The 20,476-nt window shown below is 40.5% G+C and overlaps 2 protein-coding genes across 7 annotated transcripts in view; one reads left to right on the forward strand and one right to left on the reverse strand.

Annotated features, from left to right (window-relative positions):
- The window catches only part of LOC137380130 (RAF proto-oncogene serine/threonine-protein kinase-like), a 100,108-nt gene extending 91,800 nt beyond the window's left edge, over window positions 1–8,308 (forward strand). For 3 of the 4 annotated variants that reach the window (XM_068051818.1, XM_068051816.1, XM_068051817.1), the window contains exons 16-18: window positions 1,139–1,270; window positions 3,408–3,542; window positions 7,424–8,305. In XM_068051818.1, coding sequence (XP_067907919.1) covers window positions 1,139–1,270; window positions 3,408–3,542; window positions 7,424–7,564 — 408 coding nt within the window. In that variant the 3' untranslated portion in view covers window positions 7,565–8,305. Of the gene's footprint in view, window positions 1–1,138; window positions 1,271–3,407; window positions 3,543–7,423 lie in introns of all 4 variants that reach the window. The other variant, XM_068051815.1, reaches the window with a different exon arrangement.
- Window positions 8,309–9,777: 1,469 nt separating this feature from the next.
- Window positions 9,778–20,476, reverse strand: part of mkrn2 (makorin, ring finger protein, 2) — a 36,599-nt gene continuing 25,900 nt past the window's right edge. For 2 of the 3 annotated variants that reach the window (XM_068051821.1, XM_068051822.1), the window contains exon 8: window positions 9,778–19,623. In XM_068051821.1, coding sequence (XP_067907922.1) covers window positions 19,441–19,623 — 183 coding nt within the window. In that variant the 3' untranslated portion in view covers window positions 9,778–19,440. The remainder of the gene's footprint in view (window positions 19,624–20,476) is intronic. The other variant, XM_068051820.1, reaches the window with a different exon arrangement.

Here is a 20,476-nt window from a genome sequence, read left to right on the forward strand (position 1 = left end):
TTTCATAGAAGGTAAGAAACTAAATGGGGTTGAGGAGCAAAGAGATCTAAGAATACAGATACATTCATTGCTAAAAGTAGCATTGCAAGTTGATAAGGCCATAAAGTGTGCAAAGTATTGACTGGGCTTCATTTCTAGAGGAACAGAATATAAAAGGAGGGATTGTTAAATATATATAGAACCTTGGTTAGACCACAGTTCAAGTACTGTTGTTTAGATCTTGAAGCACTAGAGAAAGTGCAGAAAAGATTTACAAGGATGTTATAATTGAGAGGATGTGACAATCAGAAATGTTTGAATAGACTGGGGATTTTACCTGAAAAGGGAAGACTAAGAGGAGATCTGATAACAATCTTTAAAATTATGGACTGGTTCACTGTGGTGGACATGGAGAAACTGCTTCCACTTTTGGGTGAGTCCAGAACAAGGAGCATAAATAGAGGATAAACTGATCAAATAAAGAATTTAGAAGGAATATCTTTATACGGCATGCTGAGAATGTGGAACTTGCTGCTACATGGAGAGGTTGAAACGGATAGCATTGCCACATTTAAGGGGAGGCTTCATCCACACGTCACTATCGCTGCTTGGTGGAGTCACCACTAGGTGTTCTTGAGTGATGTGGAAAGTAACTTGATCCCAGTTGGTTTGCTCTGTGTGTGTGTGTGTGTGTGTGTGTGTGTATGGTGTAGTTTGGGGGAAGGAGAGGAAAAGAGCAGAGATCCATTCCTAAGGAAAGAAATCAGGAATGCTAGCCTGAATTGAGATTGAGCTACAGCTTCCTTTTAGTTGAGAGTATTGTACTGGAACTGCTGGGACACACATTGGAAAAGATTTAAACCATACATTTCAGTCTGCTCTAGTTAGCCATTTCTAGGCAAGATTGGACAGAATTCTCCCTGTGAACTGACAACTCCTAGCCTGTTCAGGACTAGAGAGGCCTAGCATCTTTGATAATATCCCATTTTCTTCCTCTCTTGTGCAGGTGCTGACTTGTGCTGTGATATGGTTCCAATCAGACCATCCTAAATTTCACTGTTTTGCACAATTTGCATAAAAGAGTATTTTCTAAGGCTTGTGTTTTCTGAAACTTAAGAAAACCTGAGAGAGTGTAACTTGTATGGAACTGTTTTTCTAGGCACCCGAGGTAATTCGAATGGAGGAAATTAATCCATATAGTTTTCAATCTGATGTCTATTCATATGGTATTGTGCTATTTGAATTAATGACAGGAGAGCTGCCCTACTCCCACATAAACAATCGAGACCAGGTAAGAGTGCAATATGTTCAAGTACATAACTCTTTTAAAAACAAATTAGTACTTGGTATTCAACTCCTCCTCTGTCCCCTATTGTTTTTCTCTGCTTTTTTCCTTTGTCACACACTACTGCAAGCTATTGAATTGTTCTGTACCTCTGAAAATTCTACTGTGCAATCAGATGGCACCGAACAGTTGTCCAGTTTGATTTGGCTGTTGATTTATTAATTTTTCCCTTCCTTCCCACCCCCCCCCCCAGTAACAAAGTTCTTCCTTATGATAACCAACTGACACTGGGCAATGGTTTTGTAGGGATATGCAACAGCAGCGACCTACAGTTTGTGGCACATATGTCATGGATTTTGTTTTGTTTGGTGCTGGGAATCTGCAGTTTTATAGGTGCCAAAAGCCATTATTCATCTGTGAACTGCAAACTATCAAATTGTGGGGAATATCACAGCTGCACCTGATCCTGTTAACACTTGTACATCTTTCAGCAGGAGTCCCCAAACAATAATCAGAAGCATTAGTTTAGTGGGCTTCCACCCTGGGGCATTGAAACCAATTATAGAATCCGAATTGCTGCCCTGAATGAAACCACCTTACTCGGCACAGAGTTCAAAATGATACTGGGATCTACCAATCTATATGGTTTAGCACTATACCTTTTACTTGCAGATATTTAATTTCATTGTGATGATGTCACAAACTATTTTGACTTCTTTCCAAATTCAGGACTCCAATTTTGTAACACCATGAATCCAACCTATAATGCATAACATTTGCTATGTATGTGGCACACTTATTTGGGTGTCAATGTTGAGACAGCCATTCCTGCATTTGCACATCTCTGTCACCAGATGGGGCTTCAAAAACAATAACTTGCATTTATATCGCACCTTTAATGTGGTAAAATGTCCCAAGGCATTTAAAAGTATAAGGAGACTCCAAGGAGCTTTATTGACTTCAGAAGCTGCCATTTACAACTCTCTACATTTTTTAAATTTCACTTTTATGTGATGTGAGCATTGCTGGCAAAGCCAGCATTTGTTGCCCATCCCTAATAAACAAAGTAATGCAAATTTGTATTGGTTCGCATTGAAGTTATTTGACTTATTTCATTGACATTTAGTTATTGAAGTGAGCTATCTGAAAAATTTCTCTAAGATAAACTGTATCATGTTGGAACAAGGCTGCGTTTGCTGACAACACTACCACTAGGTGGCGCTGCAGTGGCACATGCGCAAATGCAGCATGTGCCACAAAAACATCACAGTCTGCGACATCTGCAGCTGCCAGGACTAAAGATGGCGCTGCTGAAATAATCACACGAAGGCAACCTAAACACATAGCAAAACACAATGGCAGGACAGAGAGAGCGAGCAGGTGAGCGAGCGAGTGGGCCGGCCGGGGGGAGGGAACGAGCGGGGGGAGCAAGCAGGCGGGTGGGCCGGCCAGGGGTTGGGTGGGGGGGAGGAGAGCGCACCCGCCGCCACCACCAAGATCTTCGGCCACGCTCTCCCCGCTTCCACCACCCCCACTCTCTCCCCGATGACGTTACTCGATGACGTAATCTGCGCATGTGCCAACCAGTCCTGGCAATGCGGAACGCAGCACATACGCAGAGAGTAGGAGCCAATCTGCTCATGTGCGCAGATTGGCGCAGCCTGATGACGTTAGCTGCCGGCTGCGTTGTCGATAATCACTTTGTTGGAACAAAGCCCTTTTGTTACTTGCTATTCGCTGTTACTTTTTTTGGGCTGGTAAATTAAAAATGACAAGAGGGTTCCGCCCTACCACCAGTTCATGTAAACAACACATTAAAATGCATTAATACAAAAGCTGGAAATTTGAAATAAAAACAGAAATCTTGAAATACTCAGCAGGTCTGGCAGCATCTGTGGAGAGAGAAACAGAATTAACGTTTCTGGTTGATGACCTTCTGACAAAAGAAAGATCATTGACCCGAAACGTTAACTCTGTTTCTCTCTTCACAGATGCTGCCAGACCTGCTGAGTATTTCCAGCACTATCTGTTCTTACATTAAAAAACATTATTTCTTACCTTTTTGATAAATATTTCACAATTTTTCATCCATTGGCAAAACACAATTTAACATTTGTATTTGCCTTTGTCTTTATGTGATTAGATTATTTTCATGGTGGGCCGAGGATTTTTAACACCTGACCTCAGTAAACTCTATAAAAATTGCCCAAAAGCAATGAAGAGACTTGTAGCAAACTGTTTGAACAGAAGCAAGGATGATCGACCCCTCTTTCCTCAGGTAAGACCAAAGATAGTGAGGGTATCAGCTGATTTACTTAATAATAAACCAAAAAATGAGATACGGGTTATATTTTTATTTTATATTGGTTACAGAAGCAAGCTTGTGATCTGATCTCGTGTGCTTCTCACACCAAGGGTAGACTAAACTACATAACCAAATTAGCCGAGTAAAAGTCAAAAATTATTATGATACAAGTTGTACTCTGGTGAGATCTTGAGCACTGTGTCCAGTTCTGCTCATTCAGATACAGTATTTGGAGGCAGTTCAGGGAAGAGTGATTGAGTTAATCCCAGAATCATAGGACTGAGTGAGCACTGAGAAATCAGCATGAGATTAGAGAAATGTAATCTCTTTGGAGTCTTGGATGAAGGAGAAAATTGTTATAAAGTATCGGTGATTACATGGTATAGAAAAGATAAATGCAGCGCTATACTTCAAAGTAAACCAAGACAATAGAACAAGGCTACATAGGTGAAGGGTAAATTTAGGACTAATGGCAGAACTAATGTTGAAATAGACTTCCAGAAAGAGTAGTGGAGATGTAAAGTTTTGAAGACCTTATTGAATGACATAATTGGAAGAATTATAGGTTTTAGATAAATTAAATAAGCTGAATTGCCTCTCTCATCTGTATTCATTTGGTGCTCAGGAAATCATCCAAGCAGGGCTCATACAATGTAATATCTTGTAGGAGTCTTCTGCTACACTTAGGAAAGAGTACAGCATGTCACAGATAAATTATAGCAACTTGCATAGCAGCTACCAGGTGTACTGGGGAAATTGCTTACTATCAGCTGGCACTAAAATATGCTTTGATACCACCAGTTGCATAACCATCAGACAACCATACTCCATATGCTCTTTTTAAGTAGTTTGATTACAACTGTAAATATCTTATGGCAACAATATGAGAAGGCAGCTGGTGCTGCTGCTGGAGCTCTTGGCAGTGGTTTGGCTTCTGAGGTTGCAGAAGGTGGAAGTTTGAGCTGTGCAAGGTGCTGCTAAGCTGTGGTGAAGGCTGGCAGCAGGGAAATGTAGCAGAAAGTGAGTGAAGTGCTGGACAGGACTTTCCAAGAAGTCGGCAATCACATGTCGAGCACTTTGTGACGAAGAAATGCTTTGAACAGCAGTCTCTCAATGGGAGTCATGCACTGTTGGGAAAGAAGGCATTCATGGTTCAAAATGCTCATAATTGCCTTTTTAATCACCTTAATTACTTTCCTGCCAGACCCACAGGGATTCCCCACAGGATTTGGAACCTGCCCCAGAGAAAGCCGGAAGGGAGCAGGATCCTGAACGTCACTTTCTGGAACTTTCCCACCTGACACGCAATGAAACCTGCCTCCACCTGGCTGGGAAAATTCTGCCCATTGTTTTTTTTTCTGGGCTAAATGTTAGAAAGAATTAGAATGCTGAAGGACAGATTCCCACATCTTAAATGCTGTGCAACCAAAACATTGGTTTCTCAAATGCCTGTGTGATTACCTGTGCATTTCTAGTGGAGCATATCCCTCTGTTACCAAGTGGTAGAATTTGAAGGTCCTAGTGACATTGAAGAGCATTTCATGAGCACATTATTTGAGATAACATTTATCATAATGATATTCAGGATATCTACAAGTAATCTGTACATCTCAAGGTGTATATTGCTATGACTTTGCTGCCTAGAAAAGCCTGCAGTCTACTAGGGCTGTACTAAGTTCCTGCTACCTTTGTTGAGGCGCTAAACCGTAAGGATTGTCCATACATTGAGAGATGTATTTTAAAGAACAAGGAAAAAGATAGATTCATCATCACTAAATATAATATAGTTGTCACTCTTCAAGTGAAATTATGCTGCACATACCATATCCGCTCTACTGAGATTATCAATCTCTCTTAAATTGAACTTTTTTATAGGCCTCCTTTTTTAAAAATTAAGAAATCAAAGTGAGGAACCTTTGTGCAGAATACTGATGATTGGACAGAGTAAAAGATATTATAAATCAACAAGTAGTGATTAATTAGCCATGCTTGGGTATTAGAAATCTGAAGATTGTAGGAAGTAGGAAAGATTGAGGGGATAAAGAACTCCACTGTTTTAAGGTGCTATCAAAGAATGAGTTAAAACACTGCCATGAATTTTGATTTAAACACCTTGAAAGTGAAAGGAGGAACAGGGCATGTAGAATGGAATACTTAGCACTTTGGAGCTTAATGGAAACAAGATTGAAAAATTAAAGTAAGGCAATAGTAGTATCAATAAAATAAATTTAAATAAACACAAGAAAGGTGCAGAGATGGTGGGAAGCGGGTTGGATACTAAGGCCGGAATTTTTCGCATGGCGGATGGGAGCCGTCCACCGACCAAAATGTCAGTGGCCTCCGTCGGGCCTGGGGATCTAGTCTGGATTTTACAGTCCCCAGGATCTTAATTGGTCTAAGGCAGAACTTCCACCTCATTGAAGCAGGAAGTCCCACCTAATGGAGCTGCTGGCCAATCAGTGGGCTGGCAGCTCTTAGTCCCAGCAGCGCCCCCGGGTGTCCCCAAGAAAGGTAGTTTTTGGGGTCTTGCTGGGAGTGATCAGTTAGGCCCCAGCGAGGCAAGGTGGATTGATTTGGGGCATCGGGGGCGGGCCTCCATCAGGCACAGGGTGCCTGATCAGGAGGGCCATCCCCCCTCCCCAGGCCGTCATAAAGCCGCCTACTTTTGTCAGGCGGCTTTTCTCAGGTCTGGGCCACCCACCTGTCAACAGTAAAATCCCCATGGCAGCGGTCGGCGGCTGTTAATTGGCACTCCCACCCCAGCCACCGGCCCACTTGTTGGAGGGAGGTGTAAAATTCCAGCCTATATGTAAGAAAGGGATTGCCAAGGCATCTTATTTTATTTATATCCTGCCCAGATGAATGAAAGATATTAGAAGATATATTGAAGTACAGGTTTTACAGTCTTTAGAGAAGGAAATTATTGAAGATTTCATTGAGTTGTAGGAAGTATTAAATGGTATACAGTAACAGATGAAATAAATGAAGCACGCTGATTGACTGAATTCTAAGGTCATGTGCCTCTTTTTCGCTATTCTCCCTCCCACCTACACAATTAGACAGACTATCTTATTTGTAATATGTTATGCAGCTTCTTTTGCAGAATAATGATTACTGCTTTAAAAATCAGTACTCAACCCTATCTCTCCTATTGTATGACAAGTCCTGTAATACAATAATTACCTTATTGTATTGCTCTTTTATGAATTAATTTAATTTGGTTGTGCACTTCTACTGGTTGAATTTAAATTTTAAAAGTATTTTTGGATATATTTTTGGTTCAAACTGCTGTAAATTTTACATGTAAAGATCATTTTGATTTGGTTTTGATTTAGATGTTAGGCTCACTGAGCTTTGCATGAGATGAGTACAGTAAGCCTTGAGGCACAAGGCTTCCATTTCTACCACTAAATTACATTCCCACAGGTAGGCTGGAATGATTGACTGCATTAGAATATGAAAGCTGACGTTTCAGTTTATGTAATCAAATGGAATTCTGGGTACAGAATACAATAAATGTAGAAGATGATTAATAACATCCAGACATAGAACTACAAGATGTACTTTCAGGATATTTTTGTGATTGGGTTACAAAGAGAAAACTGCACTTCTGTTGAACTGTTGAATAGATAAAAGACTCCTGCAGCATTCTGATATCACAAAATCTCTCATAATTATTACAAAGCATACAACTGGATTAGAATGGATAATAGTTTCTTACCATAATTTCATTAAACTTAAATTGCCATACTTATAATTTAAATTACATAAAATGCTTGTATTAGATTCTTAAATGAGTGCCATTGCTCGATTTTTTTCTTTTTTTAATTTCCTCCTTTCTGAAATTGTTACAGATTTTATCTTCTGTTGAACTGTTGCAACATTCATTACCCAAAATCCACCGTAGCGCCTCTGAACCCTCTCTTCATCGAGCTGCACACACTGAAGACTTGAATCCCTTCACCCTAACATCAACGAGAGTGGTTCCTTGCTAACTGATCTTGAGTCAAGAGCAATGGAGAAAGCTGTGCAGTTATGTTTCTTGGGGTGGTGCAGCATCCTTTCACTTGTAATCAATCCTGAAAGCTGCTATTGTTCAGATTTATTGATACTAACTATCAAGGTAAAAGTGCGTACATTTCATTTAACGTGTGGATTCCTGGTAAATTTCATGAAGCCTTTTCCAGAGGTGGACAATCAACTGACTTGTACACCGTGGACTCTTGTCTTGCAGTCGTATCATGCCCACTGCCTGCCTTCCACGCTTATCACCAAGCTTCAGACTGTGCACTGGTGCAACGTGGCTGTATTGGAGAAAACCGTATTACAGCATGCTACATGATGATCCAATCACCAAGCAACCTGCTTATCAAAGAAGACATTTCTAAAGCAAACATGTACCGCTTTTATATTGACTTAGTAAATTTGAGGGTTAAAGGTGGACTAATGTGGTAAACTGTGAGTCAGTACGCTGCAACAAGTGTCGAAGTGGTTATAAATAATTGGGAAGTTCATTGTTTCAGTTTTGGGTTTTTTTGCTATTGAGTGGGGATAACATGGTATTCCATTTGAATACCTGTAGAGTTGCTGTCAGTCCCATGTATTTTAATAAAATAAGTTAAAATTTGCATTTTATACAGAACTATATGCAGTTTTTTTAGATCGTTCTATTACTTCAGAACATTAGATAATTGAAAAATGTAATTACAGAATTTAACAGCATTAAAATGCCAAAAGACTATGGATGGATTATTAATTACTCCTGAGAAACAGAATAAAAACAGCCAATAGAAATCAGAAGGCTGCTGCGACCAATTGCAACCATTGATAATCATTTTCATTTTCTGCAATTCCAGTTTAGCCAGTAGAGTAAGCGAGCTTAAACTTGTATCTGTTGTTCCATGATCTACCATATTAACATTTATTTTTATAACCTATCTTATTACATTTTTCAAGTTATGTTAGTGATTTTTCTCTTTTTGCCACTTTCCTCTCCTGCCTGTCTCTCCTCAGATGTTAACTTCTTGATGGAGCACAGTTCAATGGTCATTGATGTCAGTGTGTTCATTTTAGGATGGTAAAAAGAACTTTAAACTAATAAATGGGGCAAGGGCTCAGTCAGAAACAATAGTAAAAATGAGTTTAAAGATTATTTTAAAAAATGGAATAAGAGCAGAGTTCAGGTCACAAGTGGCGATATAGATGCTCCAGTTGAAGGGGATACTTTAAAAAGCGAAAGTCGTTACTGGAGGAGTGACAAATTAGAAATCTGTTACATTAAACAGTGTGAGGAATACAGCAGCAGGTTAGAAGGATAGGATAGGGTCTCTTGTCTAGATAAGAGTTTTATATATTAACACAGAGTACAAGAAATAAACTGAGTGAATTTGAGGCTCAAATACAGCTTAGAAGGTATGACGTGATGGCCATTACTATATCATGGCTGCACGCTGGTCTTAATTGGGAGTTAAATATTTCAAGTTAATAAGTCTTTAGAAAGGATAGTGAAAAACTGGAAGAGGAGGAGGAGTAGTCTTATTGATTAAATATATTGTTACAGTCTCAGAATAAGGGGCAGGCCATTTAGGACTGAGATGAGGAGGAAGCTCTTCATTCAGAGGGTGGTAAATCTTTGGAATTCTGCGCCCCAGAGGGCTCTGGAGGCTCCGTCGTTGAGTACATTCAAGACTGAGATCGATAGATTTCTACATATTAAAAACATCAAGGGATACAGGGATAGTGCAGGAAAAAGGTGTTGAAGTAGATCAGCCATGATCTCGTTGAATGGCAGAGTGGGCTCGAAGGGCTAAATGGCCTACTCCTGCTCCGATTTCTGATGTACTTAACGTTAGGAAGAGAGGATATAGGTAAGGGAAAGCAATCAGCGGAGACTATCGTTAGAATAGATGAATTGAGGACTTAAAACTGTAATGGGAATTGCCTACAGGGCTGTTAATCACAGCAATGAAGTGTCAGCAGAATATAGTAATTCACAGATTAGAGAGGCTTGTAGCAAAAGCAGAGTTATTTTAATTAGAGACTTTAATTTTTATATAGATTGGGAAGTGCAGAGTAGCTCAAGCCAGAAAGTAGTAAATTTCTTGAGTGCATTCAAGATCATTTTCTGGAGCAATAATTTCTAGGACCAACAAGAGGGCAGGCCTTAATAGATTTAATAATGAGTAATGAGCCAGACTTGGTTAGTAATCTAACTGTGATGGTACATTTATTTAACAGTGATCATAATACAATCAAATTCAATGTTAGGTTTGAAAAGGAGAAACGTAACAACACAGCTACTAAAATTCTAGATTTTATTAGGGCTAACTTTAACAAGATTATTTAACAAAAGATTGACAGAAAACTGGACAAACCTATTTTCGGGTAAAACTGCAAACAAACAGTGGGAGGGATTGGAAAAAGAATTTAACTTAATACAGAACCAGTCTACATCCCTAAGGGGCAAGCAGTTCTACTTACCAAATAAAACAGCCACGGTTGACAAAAGAGGTGACAAATAACATAAAACTAAAGAAAAGAGCATACAAAAGTGTGACGAATAAGGTAGATCCAAGGGACGGGGAGAGATAGAACAAATAGCAAAGGAAGACAAAAAAAAATTAGTAAGCAATGAAAAGAAACTTGCAAAGGATATCAAGATTAATGCAAAGCTTTTCCATTTGTATTAGAAAAAGGGTAGTCAACGTTAATGAGACCTTTGTTAAAAATAGATGCAGGTAATATTGCAACTAAGGAAATGGCAGACTGAATAATGACAGTAAAACTTCACAGCAGAGGAAGAGGATAATATAACACACATTCCAGGGAAACTAATGATGAATCAAGGACTGGAACTCAAAGTTAATGTAAGAAAGAAAACAGTATTAGAACAAGTAATGGCACTAAAGACCACCAAATCCCACAGACCTGATGGTTTTCACCCTAATGTTTTAGAAACATAGAAAATAGGAGTAGGGCATTCGACCCTTCGAGCCTGCACCTTCAATACGATCATAGCTGATCGTCCAAACCCTGTTCCCGCTTTCTCCCTGTATCCCTTGATTCCTTTAGCCCTAAGAACTATATCTAACTCTTTCTTGAATATATTTAATGATTTGGCCGCAACTGCTTTCTGTGGTAGACAATTCCACAGATTCACCACTCTCTGGGTGAAGAAATCCCTCCTCATCTCAGTCCTAAATGGCTCACCCCTTATCCTTAGATTGTGACCCCTGGGCCTGGACTCCCCCACCATCGGGAACATCCTTCCTGCACCTAGCCTGTCCAGTCCTGTTAGAATTTTGTAGGTTTTTATGAGATCACCCCTCATTCTTCTAAACTCTAGAGACTACAAGCCTAATTGACCCAATCTCTCTTCATACGTCAGACCTGCCATCCCAGGAATCAGTCTGGTGAAACCTCGCTGCACTCCCTCCATAGCAAGAACATCCTTCCTCAGATAAGGAGTCCAAAACTGCACACAATACTCCAGATGTGGGCTCACCAAGGCCTTGTATAATTGCAGCAAGACATCCTTGCTCCTGTACTCAAATCCTCTCACTATGAAGGCCATCATATTATTTGCCTGCCTGCTGCACCTGCATGCATACTTTCAGTGACTGGTGCCCACAGATACCTAGGTCTTGCTGCATCTTCCCCTCTGTTTTTGCCAGCAAAGTGGATAACCTCACATTTATCCACATTATACTGCATCTGCCATGTATTTGCCCACTCACTCAACCTGTCCAAATCACACTGGAGCTTCTCTGCATCTTCCTCACAGTTCACACTCCCACCCAGCTTTGTGTCATCTGCAAAATTGGATATATTACATTTAATTTCCTCATCTATATCATTAATATATATTGTGAATAGCTGGGGTCCTAGCACTGATCCCTGCGGTACCCCACTAGTCACTGCCTTCCACTCAGAAAAAGACCCGTTTATTCCTACTCTTTGTTTCCTGTCTGCCAACCAGTTCTCTATCCATGTCAGTATCTTCCCCCCAATCCCATGTGCTTTAATTTTGCACGCTAATCTCTTCTGTGGGACCTTGTCAAAAGCCTTCTGAAAGTCCAAATAAACTACATCCACTGGTTCTCCCTTATCTATTATACTAGTTACATCCTCAAAAAATTCCAGTAGATTTGCCAAGCATGATTTCGCTTTTGTAAATCCATGTTGACTTTGTCCGAACATGTCATTGTTTTCCAAGTGCTCTGCTATTACATCTTTTATAATGGACTCTAGCATTTTCCCCACTACTGATGTCAGGCTAACCAGTCTATAATTCTGTTTTCTCTCTGCCTCCTTTTTTAAATAGTGGGGTTACATTAACTACCCTCCAATCCGTTGGAACTGTTCCAGAGTCTATAGAATTTCGAAAAATGACCAGCAATGCATCTACTATTTTTAGAGCCACTTCCTTAAGTATTCTGGGATGTAGATTATCAGGCCCTGGGGATTTATCAGCCTTCAATCCCATCAATTTCCTTAACACCATTTCCCTACTAATACTGATTTCATACAGTTCTTCCTTCTCACTAGACCCTATGTTTTATGTTCTAGACCCTATGGAAAGGAAGATGAAGAAATTGCTGATACTTTAGCCATAATCTTCCAAAACACACACTGTTCAGGAATTCACCCTTTCAGATTGGAAAATTGCAAATGTACTTCCATTATTTAAGGTGTGAGATGAACCAGTAAAAATATAGACTTATTAGTCTAACTTCTTTGGGAACTGAGGCAGGTTGGGGGGAGGGGGTCAGAGTTATTAGAATCTATAATTAAGGATAGAGTGACTGAGCACAGAAATTTGAGCTGATTAGAGAGAGAGAGAGAGAGCTAACAAAGGCGGGGTGGGGTGTTAGCGGGAAAAACAATAATTGTTGGCTGTGGGGATGGTGGGAAGGGGTTGAAGGGCAAATGTGGTGAGGTTACGGAGGAAAGGTCGTGCTGGAACCAAAATAGATTTCAATCACATCAGACAATAAAAACACCATTGTCGGGTTGGGAAAGGGGCCTCCATCTTTTAATGTTTTATTTGAATGAAAGGTGTTGTGACATTCTAAAAATTTAACTGAAGGGCTTGAAGCCTTTAAAAATGGTGGCCGCTCCGCCCTCTCCATTTAAATGAGTCCCCACGCATGATATCGCGGGGGCTCTGCGACAGCGCTTCCGTGGCTGAAGGCGCGCCGCCATGGAGTGCAACACGCTGATAAAATTCAGCCCAATGAGTAAGCATGTGCATTATAAGTATCTAGTGGCATTCCATAAGGATGTGTGCTGGGACCTCAACTATTCACTCTATTTATTAATGACTTAGATAACACAATAGAGAACCATATATCCAAGTTTGCATAGATTTTACAAAGATTGGTGGCATAGTACTAAACAGGGGCATAAAATTAAAAAGACATTAATATATCTAATGAATCAGCAATACTGGCATGGATTTCATCACAGGTAAATGGGCGGTCACCCATTTTGGTTCTTAAAAGGATGGAGCTGAGTTTTTTTAAATGCTCGAAAGCTAGAACAATGGAGACTCAAAGAGATTTAGGGGTCCATGTACACAGATCACTAAAATGTTGTGGTTAGATACAAAAAAAATCAAAACTAACTAGAGGGCTAGAATATAAAGGGAAATTTTGCTACAGCTATACAAAGGCCTGGTTAGACCACATCTGGAGTACTAGGCAATGCATTTTAGGATCTATTGGCCTTGGAGTGCAGCAGAGATTCACCAAAATGTTACTAGGGCTTTAATGGTTAAATTATGAAGTGAGATTAGATAAATGAGGTTTATATTCCCTGGAATATAGGTGGTTAGTGGATCATTTGATTGAGGTTTTTCAAAGGAATTGATAGGGTAACTAGAGAGGAAACTTTTTCTCCTGGTGTGGGAGTTTAGGACAAGGGGACATTGAGAGGGGCTGGAAATCACTTCTTCACAGAAAGGGTGGTAGAAATGTGGTACTCTATACCACAGTATGCAGTAGATACTAACTCAATAATTTTACACCTGAGATTGATAGATTTTTTTTGCTAGTCAAGGCTACTGAGGGATATGGAGCCAAGGCAGGTGGATGGAGTTAGGATACAGATCAGCCAGGATTGGCAGAACAGGCTCCAGGGGCTGAATGGCCTACTGTTTTTGTTCTTTCAGGGGATGTGGGCATCCATTTATTGCCCATCCCTAATTGCCCTTGAGAAGTTGGTGCTGGTGAGGTGCCTTCTTGAACTGCTGCAGTCCTGTTCCTAAGTTCATGTGCGAACAGAGACAGTGAGTGTCAGTAGGCTATTCAATTGCAGTGGCATTACAGCTGAACCTGATCTTTTCTCACCAGCGTCCACACACACTTTCATTAGGAGTGGGCATACTGTCCGATTTTCTTCTCCTCTCTGCAGGTATGCAGAAGCCATTCTTGTACTCCTACTGCTGTCCTGGCTGAGATCAGCTAATTCTTCACACTGGGGATTCAAATTGGGAACTTCTTGGACTACATAGTGCAATGAATCACTGTCTAAACCAGCTGAACCATCAGGGCAACATTACAGGAGTGGTTTTATTTAATTTCTCTTTGTTTAGAAGGCTAGGGCAGGACCTTAATTTTCCCACTAAAAATAGAGTCTTGTAAGGCTGCTGCACCAGTGAAACTGAGGCCATGATGAATCAGCGGACATGGAGAAAAGCTTGAGTGAGGTGGACAGCAGGAAAAATTGGACATCATTGTATATATAACAGGCATCCTGTTTATGGCTGGATACAATTTTTTCTGGGCATCTTGTCACATTAGTCAGTGAGTGCACATATGACGTACTTAAATACTGTTCCATGTTTGCCAACTGAAGGTAATGTCACTGAACTAGTAATCCACTAACAGGCCCAGACCAATGCCCTAGGGCCACTGGTTCAAATCCCACCAGGGCAGCTGGTGGAGTTTAAATTTAATTAATAAAAAAATCTGGAATTGAAAGCTAGTCTCAGTAATAGCGCCATAAAACTATAAATTGTCGTAAAAACTCTTCTGTTTCACTAATGTCCTTTAAAGGAAGGAAACCTGCCATCCTAACCTGGTCTGGCCTACATATGACTCCAGGCCCACAGCAATGTGGCTGACTCTTAACTGCCCTCTGAAATGGCCTAGCAAGCCACACAGTTGTCAAGGGCAATTAGGGATGGGCAACAGATGCTGGCCTTGCCAGCGGCACCCACATCCGATGAAAGAACTTTTAAAAATTGCACTACAGGATTTTGTCCCCAGCAGCAATTGTAGTTTTGTCTAAGTAGTGGCAGAGAGTCAAAATAGACCATTTGCCCATGATTATTTTTCTTCTGTAACTTTGGTAAATGAGTCAGCAGTTTATTAGCAAATCATTATTCACAAGCATTTGCATTGAAAAGTCAAATTGGCTTTTGTAAGCCAAATTACAATAGGTCAGAAATTAATTCAGATGTCCAGGGGAGCGGGCAGCATTGGGAAATGCCAGCAGATGGACCAAAAAAGGGAAAGAAATTGCAAGACTAGTTCAGTTTCTAATCTTTTTAGGATTAGTAGATTTTCTTCATTTCTTGCTTTTCTGATTATGACATTTGCACCAACTAGGTGACAGTTTGAGACTGATATTTGCACATAAAGATTGATTAACACTAAAGTGTGACTGACACATTCGCACAGACATGCAGATCTGCTGTGGCATTGCCATTAAATAGGATTATATGCTATTTCACAAGGTTAGGAGCATTATAATATCAATGTATTATCTACTAAGATGAGACTAAAGTCTAATATCAGTTCAGTAAGTACTGGGTGAAGTGGGAGTATAATTGCTCTTCAGGCTGCAGATTGGACCCCTAACTTTCTTTTTAGAAAAGTCAGTCAGGCATAACAGTCATTTTGAATCCTGTGTCAACATATTTTCATACGATGGGGCAACTTGTACATTCAACATGTACCTTTACCTGCCCTACATAGCTTTTTCTCCCCCACCATCCATCTCCTACTCCTTCCAACTCTACTACCATCTGCGTCCTAGCAAGCTCTCCTTCCTTCCCAACAAGTTGTTTCGCTACCTATCTCTTTCACACCATGTCCAATTATGCTCCTTTTCTAACCAACTACTCAAGTCGTTATCCACTTTCCTTGCTGTTTTGCTCAGCCACTCAGACCCCACTTCTGCTCTTCCCTTTCCTTATTCATGTCTTCTCATTGTGCATACTCTACCATCTCCTGCCAACCTAACCATTCTGCTTCTTGTTTCTTCATCCCTCCATCTCAATCTACTTCCTGCTACCTACTCTCGGTGATCTGCTTCAGCCATCACCTCTGCTTACTAGAACTAATCCTTTGCTATACCATACACTTCCCATAGGTTTAACACTTTTAAGTATCCAGCTCGACACCATGTGCAATACCATGGGAGATCTGCATATCTCTAATGGGATAAAATATGTGTTAACTTGGTGCCATGTATCACTAAGGAAGGGGAAGGGATGCAGAGGTCACTAGAAATATGTAAATGCAGATGTTTTGCCAGTGTTAACATTTAATTAGCGTCAGCCTTGGTTCAGCAATGGTAGAGTTAGAAAGTTGTGGGTTCAAGCACAGAATGTGGGCTGACGCTTCACTGCAGCATAGAGTTACAGTGTTATGAAGTGCCGTCTTTTGGTTGAGGTGTTAAAAATGTTAAAGCTTGAACCTTAAGGGTGGCGCAGTGGTAATGTCACTGGACTAGTAGTCCAGAAGCCCAGGCTAGTGCTCTGGGGGCATGGGTTCGAATCCCACCAAAGCAGATGGTGAAATTTGAATTCAATTAATAAATCTGGAATTAAAAAAGCTAGTCTAATGGTGACCATGAAACCAATGAGAATGTTGTAAAAACCCATCTGGTTCACTAATGTCCTTTAGGGAAGGAAATCTGCCGTCCTTATCTGGTCTGGCCTACACGTGACTCAGATCCACAGCTATGTGGTTGACTCTTAAATGCCCTGAGATGGCATAGTAAGCCACACAGTTCAAGGGCAATTAGGGATGGGCAATAAATGCTGGCCTAGCCAGTGATGCCCACATCCCATGAATAAGTTTTTAAAAAAAATGAACAGAGCAGTTCTCCTGCTGTTCTGGCCAACACTTATCCTTCGACCAGTGCCACTGAAAATATTCATCTGGTTAATTCTCCTTGCTGATTATGGGACCTTGCTGAGCACAAATAAGCTGCTGTATTTTCCTACAAGAGGTAGAATGTTTTCTGAGATTTTTGGGTAGCTAGCTTCAGGGACACCCATCCGACAGTACTGACTTGAGTCCCAAACCATTGAGGGCTGGGGTTTGTTAACACTGCCAGCAGGCTGCAGACAGTCTATTGATTCTGCACCAATATCGGACAACCCAGCCAGCCTCTGGATCTGGAAAAAGATAGGCTGGTGTGTGGGTGGAGGGAAGCATTCCTGCTCCTCTTGGCCCTGCATTAATAGAAAGCTTACTTTTGTGCTTCACTTCACCTGGACTGCCAGCTAATACTGGGCAATGTGTGCATGGTACACTCACTGCCAGTTCTGCTAAAATGGTGTTGATGTCCTCGAACCCCAACTTAAAACACAAATTAGCTGTACACGTTTCAGGTGGCCACCTGGGTCACCTCTTCCAAGGACCCTTGGAGTCAAGTTCTTTTCTGTGATTTACGGGGCACTTATTGCCCTGTTACTGCCACATGACAGGCCTCAATTTCCCCCATATTACAAAAGTATAATTGACTGAAGCACTTTGGGATTTCCTGAGGATTTAAAAGGTGCTATAAAAATTTAATTTTTTTCTTTCTTAAACCAAAGCACAGACAAGCCTCTTCTCTACCATAGGAAACTTTTATTCAAAGCAACACTACTACACAATGGAGAAGACAAGCAGGTGTAAATACAGAACTTTACCCAATATCTGGCAGGTACAACAGAACTCAGAATCCATCTATAGGAAGGATACTTTCATTACCATTTTGAGTTTGCTATGGTAGGCACTGAAATAGTTTTTTGGGGAAATATTATCACCAGTAATAGATGGTGAAGATTTCAGTATTAGAATCTCATTTTCCCCAATTAATACCTTTTACAAAAAAGTACAGATTTAAAAAGGACTTGTGTTAGAACATTCAAGCTGAGTAGTTAATAACTAACCCTGACATTCACAGTTGTTTGACAAGTCCCTGTTTTCTGATATGATTCAGTTACAGTTCATATATGTAACACTCAAGCTTTAGTTTGCACTTTCACAATACAAAATACAAACACTATCAAATAAAGTAGTCTTGGCTTGTAGAATAATTATTTTAGTCCCCTGTTCCTTCTTTCCCCCCACCACCAAAACACACACTTTGGAAGGATGATGAACATGTTCAGAATAGCTACCCTGCCCTAAGTTGGTAGAAAAGCAGAATTAGGGATTTGTCCTCTCCTCGAGATGGACAACCTATCACATTGAAATAGCCTGGTTAGCAACTGTAAAAATTGATTTAATGGAACTAAGTAATTGTGAAAACAATTCTATTTGCAATACTGGGATACCTTGCTTTACTAATTTTTTAAAATTATAATACTGCACCAAACCACATCTTTACAGGTGCAACATGATTAATAGTTTTCTAGCCATTTACAAACCTTGACAACATATGTGCTGCAATCTGATCTGTATTTTCAGGGAAAGATTACAAGACTTAGCCAGTCATTTCCCAGATTTATTAACTAGTAATCTCAACAATTGAATGAGCCTTAATAATAAACACTGACCTTTCAACTATTTTCATTCAGGGAGACTGACTACTGTGTCACAAGTATTTTAGTTTCACCCAAGCATGGCTCAATGAGAATAGTTAGCAAAATAGCAATAAGTAAAAAAAGATTTGAGCTATTTTGTTTAAAAATTGCTTCCGACTTTGGGATCTTAATAGGATCTGTGGTACAATATATTTTAGTTTTCTTCTAGCCGTCATTGTAATTTTTAAAAGAAAAGGCAATTCATAAACATTTTTCGCAGCTAACAGACAGTATTGCCAAAACATGTTGTTTTAAACCGAACTTCTGTGCAACAAGACAGGTTCACAACCTTCATCAGGTCATTTCAGTCTGAGAGCCAGGGAAAGGGTAACATATGGTTAGGCCACTTCAGGTTGCTCTCATTCAATTCCTGGTAGATGGTTGAGTGGGCTGGCAGCAGCTTACCTGTCTACTCTCTTGGCAAAGAAAAGATGGTGGGACGTGGATATACACTCCTACACTGTTACCAGGCATCATTCTGGGATGCAGAAGTCAGGTACTTCATCAGAGTGGGAGAGACAGCAGACAAAATTAATCAATTGCAGACTACTCTAGTGCTCCTGAGGTCAGTTCAGAGAAGCACTGATGCATAGCCCACCAACTTGGGAAGTGTGAGAAAAGTGAGGGGCCTTATTCTGAAGTGAATATATTTTGCAGCTTCAACTGTGGACTCAAGCTACAAAAGCTTTGCTTTGTTACTAATGTATACTATCAAGGCAATTAACTACAAGCAATATCTCAACAGCTTCATACATCTTTTCCTTTTAAAATTACAGCAAGAAAATTTCTAATACCAGAAAAACGGCTGTGAATTGTACACTGTAGTGTGCTCTGCAGTGATTTAAAAAAAAACTGTTCAGAATTCATAAATAAATCAAAAGTTTACAATTAAATATAGCAAACACTGCAAAATACAGTCCTGATTCAACCACAATTTCATTGTACCATTTGTTCCCATTATATAGCAGCTCCAATTCAAACAAATTTGAACCAAGCTTCCATGCTTAGGTGAATCAATTTTGTGCTTCAGCAGAAGCAAGCTGTAATTTAGTTTATAGCATCTTATAACACTACAGAAACAGGCTGATCAGCCTGACTCTCACTGGATGCAGTACGCTCATCCGCTCCTGACAGGTGCATGAAGAGATCTCCAAGCTCTGCCACTTCCTCATCACCTGTATGTTGGGGAACATCCCTGTGCTCCCGCTCTTCAATAAAATCCCACAGTCGCATGGAGTGAAGGAACTGCAGGATTAAAAAAAACAAACAGTATCATTGTGCATTGCACTTTTCTGGAACCTATTTTAAAATATATACTTGCAGACAAGATATGAACCATTATTGCAAAAATATTAAGCAGCTGGTGTTCAGTTCTTTCTCCCCCCCAACCCCCCCAAAGGAAAGTACACAGGGTCAAGTAGTGGAAATGTTACTGGACTAGTAATCCAGAAGGCCAGACTAATGCTCCAGAGACAAGCTCAAATCCCACCACATCAGCTGGTGGAATTTAAATTCAATTCATTAATAAATCTGGAGGACGACACAGTTGTATTAAACCTAGACAGAAAAGTCAAAAAATATCGAGCTGGATGGACCATCTGGCATCAACCAAGGCACTGGAAACGACAAAGGCACACCCCGCCCAGCCAACCCTGCAAAATCCTCCTCACTAACATCTGGGGACTTGTGCCAAAATTGGGAGAGCTGTCCCACTGAATCATACCTTGCAGCCAATGTCCCAGACACCTCCACTATCCCTGGGTACGTCCTGTCCAAAGGTGGCGCAGTGGTATACAGTTGGCAGGGAGTGGCGCTGTGTCCTCAACATTGACTCCGGACCTCATGAAGTCTCATGGCATCAGATCAAACGGGCAAGGAAACCTCCTACTGCCTGCCAGCTACAACCCTTCCTCCGCTGATGATATTTTACACCACTTGAAAGAAGCACTGAAGGTAGCAAGGGCACAGAATATATTCTGGTTGGGGGCCTTCAATGTCCATCACCAAGAATGGCTCAGTAACACCACTACTGACCAAGTCCTGAAAGACATATCTGCCAGACTGGGCCTGCAGCAGGTGGTGAGAGAACCAATAAGAG

This window comes from Heterodontus francisci, chromosome 19, assembly GCF_036365525.1.
Source record: "Heterodontus francisci isolate sHetFra1 chromosome 19, sHetFra1.hap1, whole genome shotgun sequence".
Classification (NCBI taxonomy): Eukaryota; Metazoa; Chordata; class Chondrichthyes; order Heterodontiformes; family Heterodontidae; genus Heterodontus; species Heterodontus francisci.